General features: G+C 42.1%; 1 protein-coding gene across 1 annotated transcript in view; it reads left to right on the top strand.

The window, feature by feature from the left end:
- Nucleotides 1–4,333: 4,333 nt before the first annotated feature.
- The window catches only part of SUMF1 (sulfatase modifying factor 1), a 31,893-nt gene continuing 26,955 nt past the window's right edge, over nt 4,334–9,271 (top strand). Inside the window, exons 1-2 of the mRNA XM_010012377.1 lie at nt 4,334–4,507; nt 6,841–6,915. Of these exons, the coding sequence (XP_010010679.1) occupies nt 4,334–4,507; nt 6,841–6,915 (249 nt within the window). The remainder of the gene's footprint in view (nt 4,508–6,840; nt 6,916–9,271) is intronic.

Here is a 9,271-nt window from a genome sequence, read left to right as displayed (position 1 = left end):
GCAGCTCTCTTAGGCCGGGCTTGTGAGGGCTGGGCTGGGGCACCGAGGCCTCGCCTTGTTTTTCCCGCCCTTCCCAACAGGGAGCCCGGGCGTCTCCGGCGCCCTGTGGGTGCCCCTGAGGATGGGGAGGGGCCTGGCTGTGCTGTTGGCCTTCCCCGCGGTCCCCCTGAGCGCTCCTCCTTGTGCAAGGGAAGTGACAAACCGAGTGCGGGTGTCGTTCTCGGCTGTTTGCTTTGGCAGAGCTCGCCCCCTCCCCCACCCAGGAGACACAGTTTTTTTTGGCCTCCCCCTGCCTCAAACCGGGGATACGTGCGCCAGTGTCCACCTCAGCGGGGTTGCGTGTTGCTGTACAGCCTGGGGAGGTGGCAGCTCTGCTAGGGAAGCCCCTTACTTGGTGTATATCAATTCTGTGATCTCTTTGCTCCCCTCACTCCGTCTCTTTTAGGTGTCAATGGAATTGAAACGCTGACAAGTGATGTGCCACGTCTCTTGTGTTTTCTAGCAAAACCATCATTTATTTGTCCATATCTAGATATCTTTTCAGGTTTTCTTTTGGTGAAAGTCTCTTTAATTGTTTGTTCCCTTCTATTGCTGCTGCTACTCTTCTGAAAGACGCTGGCCCGAGCTTCTTGAGGAAGGCAGTGGTTAAAGTGCGTTGATGTGCTATGACAGTGCCTATTGCAAAGGCATACTGAGGCTTTCTGTATTGTTGGAGACCAAGTGCCTCACTGGATGAGATAATCCCATTATTAGGAATGGGATTACTGCTTCATTTCATGGAAAGGATTAGTAAACTTTGGTGGCCAAAGTTATACCACAGCAGGCTTGGATCTTGTTCTTGTGCGAGGTGGTTTGCAAATAGGGTGTTTAGTGCTGGGAAGCTGTGTCAGCTTGGAAAAAGCCTGTGTCATGCAGGCAGCATGAAAACTTACCAAGTAAAGGGCGGGATGCTCAGTGGTTTTGCTATTGCAGGCTGCACCTAAGGTATTTTATAACGTTTAAAGAGTATGAATTGAATAATTCATATTGCACTTGTGTCACTAATATACTTTTAATGTAATAAATATTGGCATTTTGCTGTGGGTCTCAGTGTGGAAAAAAATTGTTTGACTTCTGCTTTATGGAAGGCAGCTGGCAACTTCAGCACTAGGTCGTGAAAACTGATTGCTGCTGGGTTTTAGGCCATGTCCACAGCATAACTTGATTATGCTTAGCTAGAAAACATTTTTACCAAACGGGAAGTGAAGGAAGAATTAGCCTCTACTTCAACCACAAATGAGATTATTTGTTTCCACTACATTTTTAGAACTGAGGAGCTGGCATTTTAGTAGGTCTGCTCTAAATTACCACAATACTTTTAACTAAGTATAATCATAGGCAAATGTGGTCCCTGTTGTTGAAGCTGAGCTTTGAGGACAATGAACTGCATGTGCTAGTTAAGTAATACCGTGAAGATACAGGCAATTATTGTTGCACACTCTACCTAACACAGCCAGTGACAAATCTGTAAGCCTCTGCTGATGGGTTTCTGCCTCCATAGTTCAACTTTGATATTTTTTGGAGATTAGTCCCTTGGTTTTAGCTACCTGTATTTTAAAACTGGATGTTACAGCTGCTTCATTAACTCTACAGATGTGGTTTCTGGATGTGATGTCTGTGTGGAAAATCCTTTCTTCACTTAGCGTTGTATTCTGCTGTTCTCAGGCTGAGGAGTGCTGTTGGATGTCTTTTCAGCCTATGATGTGTTATCGTAAAGGTGATTGTCAAAGGAAGGTCCTGTTTCCAAACATGAGGTGGAGCTGTGAAATGAGCTTGGAGTGGGGGAATAATGAATACTTGGTGTCAGCTGGGCACAGCGTTGGTGGACATGCCGAAGTCTCAGCTGTCACTGTGTGCGAAAGCAGCAGGTTCCCAAGGAAGCCCATTCCTAGCTGAATGTACACGGGCAATCTGTAGAGACTGTTCAGATTTTGGCAGTGAATGCTAGGCTGTAAAGTGAGAGTTAACTTTTCACACACTTCTAGACAGCAGCTCACTGGTGAGCTCCAAATCTTGCTTTGAAGACTGCTTCAGGGAGTTGTTTTAGCTACAGTGAGTTGGAAAGAGATTGGAAGGAAGTGGTGCAACTTTGTGCCACGTTGTCATTCCCTAAGTCCTAAAAAATGTAAGCAAATTTATCCTGAAGCCCTTTTATGGATTTGGTTAAAGACAATCTGTAAGTGCTCAGATTCTTTTTAGTGGAGAAGAATTATGAGGATGCAGCTTGCTTTAAATGTGGTTAGTTCAAAGGGAAGAAGTATTTGTACCACTTCTTACAGGCCTCTTGCAAGTTAAGTGTTGCTGGGAGAGACCCAAGCGAAAGGAGAGCTCTGTAGTGGGGAAGAAGCAATGACATTGGATAAGTCGAATGCTACAGCTTCTCTAGAGTAGGGAGAGGTATTGCATAGCTGATGTGAACTTTTTCTGATCATTTGGTATGCTGGTGGTGGAGTAACTACATAATTAACAGTGAACTCCAGAAGCTGGAAGGTAACTAATGATTCTTTTTGTCTTCCTGGTTTATGAGTTGTTGTGGGCATTCAGATAAACTGTGTTTGTGCAAGCATCTAACTTAAGGAAGAGAATCTTGTAAAGTGAGAAAAACAAATCCAACTATGGAAGAATCAAGGTCCTGTAATCTAGGTTGTGCTGCAAAATGGCTATATGTGCCAAGCCCAAAGTTCACACTGTGACCCTGCCTTGTCATCTAAATAATCGTACATCAGTTCACATTTTTACAACCTCACCTCTGCGGTTTAGCTACTTTTAATATGCACATTGCATAGGGTGTTATTCCACTATGTTTGAACTGTCGTACATCTAAAACCCAGGCTTCCTATTCTGTTGGAACTTACACTAAACTTCTGGAGCAGAGTTAGAAGTCAGCTAGTCTGGAAACTTCTCTCTTGATGAATAATTCTGTTATTAGACTTGAATTTCCTGCATACCAAACATCAGGATTTTGCAATAGAACCGTGCTCTCTCTTAGAACTGGCTTTGCTCATTTTAGGTTCTGTCAGTGTTCCACCTGCTTGAATTCCGTGTAAGAGTAGTGTGTGATCAGAGATCACTGCCAGGGTGTGTTCAGGTGCAGTGTGATATGCCACATTTCCTGCAGTGGACATATACATCGGTGCTGGATGGCTTTCTTGGGGCTCACCCACTCACAAGCCTCTTTGCAGGGGAGTGAGGTGGCCGAATTCAGGGTGAGTTAGAGGGTGAGGGTAGCTCAGGAATCCTGAACAGAAAGGAGAGGGAGTTTTCTTTTCCAGTTCTTTGATGTGTTGACGGTGACTTCTTGGCAAGCTAGCTCTTGTGCAGTCAGCCCTTGAAACACCACCTGCCCATCAGGAAGATTTTACAAATCCTGAGCTGTCATCCCATATTCCAGCACAAGCTTCTGAGCAGGAATTACGGATGCTCTTGTTTTTTGGGTGAGGAGTGTGTTGCTCAGTCTGTGGAATTAGAGGGCTCTTGGGAAACATCTGATGAACCATGACAAGGCTTCTGGAGCCTTTGTTTTCGTGGAAAGAGCCTACTAAAACTGAGGAAAAATGTGTTGTGTTTCTCTGGAAACTGGCTGAGGCCTTAGAAGGAAAACATCCTACTGAAATAGTTAAAATGTTATCCTGTCATTTGTCCTTTACTTCTGAAGCTTGAGGCTCTTTCCCAAGGCCAGGCTCCCTGAGGAGTGGGATATAATTGTCTTGAAAGTTTGTCTCATCTCTGGCACACAGAGCTGCAGGTGCTGTGTCTACCTGCCAGTTAACAGCATAGCTGGCAATAAAATGCTGCACATGCCTGTCATTAAATGAAAAACCATTTGTAGTTAGTATGCAAACAAGCACAGGCTTGTCCACAGAAGAGCACTTTACAGTTTCGTAATCTCCAGATTCTTCATGGATGCATCAAGCCTTCCTAGGAATAGAGTGAAATACCAAAATTTTTCATCTGAAAATGAGTAGAAAGGTCTCTGAATTGTTTCTTGGCTCATAGGTACGGCAGGAGAACTCCTCTAACATTAGAGCACATGCATCACCCTCAATAAAATTCTTAATTACCCAGACATTCATGCAAATGGGGGGTTTATTCTCAATTTAAGTTCTGCTTGCTATGTCTTCCAAACAGGAGGTGTTCAAGATGCCACTGTTGCCATTTTGTTGTGCTGTTTTTGTCAGTGAAATGCTGCTCAAAGCAAAGCACCTCCAAAGATGAGGTGGAGAATGAGTAAGACTGATACGAGGCTTTTCAATCTTTCATTTTTGTCAACTTTTGGGTGGTGTTTTCTGTGCAGATGGTTGCTATTCCAGGAGGAGTGTTTACAATGGGCACAGATGAGCCTGCAATACAGCAAGATGGAGAATGGCCTGCTAGAAGAGTCCACATTAACAGCTTCTACATGGATCAGTACGAGGTCAGCAATGAGGAATTTGAGAGATTTGTGAATTCTACTGAGTACATTACTGAGGTAAGGCAGAAGGGTGTACAGGCTCCTGTCATCTTTCTTTGTGTTGGCAAAGCCCCCATTAAACACTTAGGCTTTTCTTTTTTGAAGGCTGTTACAATATTTACTTGGAATTTGCGTGCTAGAATATTTCTGATATAAGTAGAGGAGAAATGAAATTGTCTTGCCTTGCTGCCCAGAGGTCTGAAAAACCACTTAGGTGCATGCTGTTACATGTAGTAAGTGGCTTGATAGCTGAACTAATATCTTCCCTGCAGCATGACTGAGGCAGCCTGGGTGAAGCTAACAGATGGCTGAAGATGTCTGTGCAGGATTTCTTGGGTTTGTTTGTTGTTTGGCTGGGGTTTTTTTTAGACCTTTGAGTCCTAGGACATCTTTGCCCCAGTGCAACTGTGTTAGATATCCTAATATCTAATATCTTAACTGAGTTATGTCTTCCTTATTTTAGAGGAAGAGGGGAGAAGAGTTTTAAAAACTTACGATAGCTGAGGCCTCTGCAAGCTAGCTCAGTGCAGCTACTTGCTAATGAGCTGAGCAATAGAAAGCCCTGCTGTCTGAAGAAGATATAATAGCATGTATAATAATAGTTTTGTGCCTGTTACTGGGAACAATGGACTAAGAAAGAATATGTTAAGGTTCTTCCAAGAAAGAAGCTACCTGTGCCTGAGGCTCTGATCTTTCTTGACAGTTGGCTGTTCCTACGCAACTTGTGTAAAACCCTGACAGGCCTTTTAGGCAAATAAAAGCCTTGGTAATGATCAGGTCTCTAAGGAGGCACTTTGCAGAATTTGCTTGATAAACTGGTTCTCATTTGGAAGACAGGAGCCTTCGGTTGGATGAAGGGCTTTTATCAACAGCACTATTCCTGTTTTTAAATTATTACCTCAATAATTATGAAAGAAAAAAGTTGCTTAACAATTTCGAGCTTGAACAGGGCTTACTTGCTGCAAACAGCTTCGGGCATGAGCAGATGTGCAGTGATACTGAAACATATTGCTGCATCAGATGGAGTCTGTTTCAGACAGCGGTCATGGCTCAACTTGGGTAGTTGGGGGCTCCACTTAGGCCTTCGCCCTTCCCACCTCACATGGGGCCCTCTTTTCCATTGGATTTGGAAAAATAAACTCAGAGTTAGAGTAAGCAGCACTGATTCTGCAGTGTTTCAGGGGGGATGCAGCTGAGGAGGTTTTTTGTGTATTTAAATAATGTCCACATTACTTACTGTGGGTAAATAGAGCCAACCTACTTCTTGGTTTTCGTTCATTAAGAACTAGACTGAACTTCAGTGGTAAATGAAACATGAATAAAAACACCTCCAGGTGTACTGCCTTTTGTTGAACCAGAAGTGTTTGTTAACAAATTTACAACAAACAAACAAACAAACAAAACCCCACAAAACAACAAACAAAAAAGCCCCTGATTCTGTTGGACTCAAATCTGGGATTCTTTAGGTGATTGACCTGTTTGTCTCTGGGTCTTTCAGGTGGGGCGGGGAAAAGGTATTTTTTTTCTTCTCTTTGATGAATTGGTTTGTGTCTTTCTGTGTCTCAGATTGGGCAAAAGAGGCAAATGAAATCTTTATTTCTTCACTTTCCTTTCTGAAACCGAAAATACAAAGATTATAGTCATATGTTAAAACTTCTTGCCATTTGGGTGGTGAATGGAATCCTTCTTTCAAGCCATGCTTCTTGAAGAGTTCTGAGTGTGCAGAAGCAGCTGCTTCTCAGTCTTTGAATACCTCAATACAATGAAGAAATTCAGAAGGGCAAATGTGTTGAATTATGATAATGTGTTTTGACTTCCCTGGTGTATCAATTCACTTAGTTTACCAAAGGGGGAAAACCTTATGTTGGTATGGTGTACTGTGATCCATTGAAATTATTTGTATTTTTTTCTTTTGGCTTTTTATAATGCCAGATACAATCATTCATGGTGCTAGTGATGATGGAGGAGCACTAAAGTGACAAGGGTTAAGGCTGCTATTTTAGTTTTCCTGAAGGAAAAATAAGAGAAATGAAATATGCCCTTGAAGATTAGGTTATTGACTGGAGCATTTTACAGCAGTTGAGACAACTAGAACTGCATTTTTAATTAATAAAAGTAAAAACAATCACAAAAGCTGTGTGAGCTGCCATCTGTCCAGTGGCTGCTGCAGAACAATGACATCCAGAGATAAAATGCCTTCTCTACTGTTTCAAAATAGCTTCCTTGAAAGAGAATTCAAAACTTCTATTAGAATTTTCTTATCCTTGATAAAAGAAAGCTGTAAATGTGAGTGGCATTTTAAGAATAACATTCCTTTGATAATATGGTTGAATCCTGTATTCTTTTTACAGGCAGAGAAATTCGGCGATTCCTTTGTGTTTGAGGGAATGCTGAGTGAAGAAGTGAAGGCTGACATCCACCAAGCAGTGAGTATCTGGATAGTTATCCAAGTTTAGATAGATTTATTCAAGTAAGGATAAAGCTTACTTGGCAATCACTGGGTAGATGGTTTAGCAATTATGTGACAGCAGTTATATCTAAATTTTGTGATGCTCCCAAAGCCATGTATAAAAATGAGGTTTAAGGAGGGGTGTTTGGCATAGAATAACAAACTCCCTCAAATGTGGGGGATTTACAGTCTATTCTCTGTCCTTTATTTATTTTATTTCTTTTAAAAAACCCGGACAATTAAAAAAACCCCTTCTCCTCATTAGCCAAAGTTCAGTATCAGCCCCTTCTTGTCTATGAGAGATATTTAGGACTGTAGTAAATGATGCAGATACAAGGCTGTTTATTTGTATTGCATGTAAAACAGGGATGCTTTGGAAATTTAGTTGCCAGTAGTGGTTCTACTGAGTGTGATGTGCTGTGTAGGTGAAGAACAGGAGTGCTTCTGGCTCCCAGGAGCACACGTGCATGTGGCTGGCATGCTCTGCCAATGCAGTCTTATGTCCAAAGAAAGTGGGTAAATCCCAGATCCTACCGATTTAAGAAAATGAGGATAATCTGGGTATCTGATATGACAGCAATGCTTACATGAGTGATTTTTCTAGGTTAACTCGAGGCAAACCTTCCGAAGAAGAGCCATTTCTATGGCAGACGTGAGTTTATAGGGCTCCTTATTATGTTGTGAATGGCTTAAGTTTACTGGTTTTCCTCCTTCTTTGTAGATGATCCTGCATACCTTGCTGTTTTTTCGTTTCCCTTCATCTTGCTAGGGCAACATAGTGATGCTGGTAGGGGCAGTGCTGGTTAAACTGGAGCTGATCTGATTTTCCTCTTGAGTGGAAGTGAATATTGGTTAAAATAAATAAAATTCCACCTTCCCTGCCCTCCCCCTCCCCTTCTGTTGTGAATGTGTTGTTCAGCTTTTCTTAGGCATCTTTTCCCTCCTCCTTAACCTTAGCAGGTCACTTAACCTTTACAGCTCCAGGTAATAAGCAGATTATGTCTTGTCATCTCCTGGATAAATTTATCTGCTTTGAGCAGAAGTTTGGACAAGATGACCTCCTGAGGTCCCTCCCCATCAGAATTATCCTCAGGTCTGATGAACATACTGCATGTGAATGTGTGCTGTAAATGACTGGCAAGAAATGTTTGGTTTTGTTCTCTACTGCAAGAAAATGAAGATTACAGGAGAAAATTATCTTTTAATTAAGGGCTAATATTTGTGTGCTATGAGATAGAAGAAGACAACTAAATTGGACTTCCCAAATACTAGCATAAATGATGCTGAAGGTGGAATAAATCCACATGGGCTCATCCCATCTTCACAACAGTTGGTATTAGAGAAATTCTTTTTCCTGCCCTACTTCTGTGATGCAGAAATCTCTAATTTAGGCTCCCTGTTTTAAAACAAACCAACCATAAGAATGCTGGTGGAAGCTCAGCCTTGGCTATTTGTATAAACACATACAGAGTATTGGGAGCCACTTTCCTGGGTGTGTCAGCCAAATTTTTAAGTGTTGGCTGTGATGCTAACAGAACAAGTATTACGCCAGAGAGCTGGAATGGAGCCCAAACTGGTCTTTTTGACTGGTTCTTTATGAAGGTTTTCTGTATTTGTTAGAAGTAAACTTCAGGAGTCTGTCCTTTTGCCATCTTTTCAGTAGTTATTATGAAATCATTTTGCGGGTCGCTAACATGCAGAGCATTGTTAAATAGACACAGAAAGACTGTACTAATTACTGTGGTGAAGTGATCTGGAGAATAGTGACTGCCTGCCTTGTAGCTTGGCACTTCTTAACTTTATGCTGGTGCTGTGGACAAACTTATGTTCTAAAACATGGTAATATTGTGAGGAAGTGAAAAAGAAACCAGAAGCTGCTTTCTTTTCCTCCTGTCTGCCTGCCTCCTCACCAGCTACATACCATGAAATCCAAGGTTTAGCAAGGAACTTCTGTCTGCAAGGAGAAGGCGTCAGAAGGCAGCTCAGTGGTAGAGCTGGTAAGAAACTTACATCTGAAAAGACAGCTTAGAATTTTATCTATATATGCTTCTGCCTCTCAAAACTGTGTCTCTTTGCTGTTCTGGTGTGCATTTCCAGTGAGAGGTTATAAATGTTGAGAGTGCTGTGCGGACCTTAGTTGTTTTGAGGGTCTTTGGGTTTTGCGACAGTGCAATTTGAACACTAGAACAAGCACGCATCTTTCAGCTGCAGGGAAGGGAAGCATCAGCCATGGGAATGTGGTGTTAGAACATAATGTAGTCAGATGCTTCTCAGACCCAATTCTGTGTAGGCCATGCTTATCCTGGCTAACTGAAACTAATAAAATGCATTAG

Source organism: Nestor notabilis, unplaced genomic scaffold (assembly GCF_000696875.1).
Source record: "Nestor notabilis isolate BGI_N333 unplaced genomic scaffold, ASM69687v1 scaffold30623, whole genome shotgun sequence".
NCBI lineage: Eukaryota > Metazoa > Chordata > Aves > Psittaciformes > Psittacidae > Nestor > Nestor notabilis.
The sequence above is the reverse complement of the archived record's forward strand: the minus strand, read 5'-3'. Positions and strand labels throughout refer to the sequence as shown.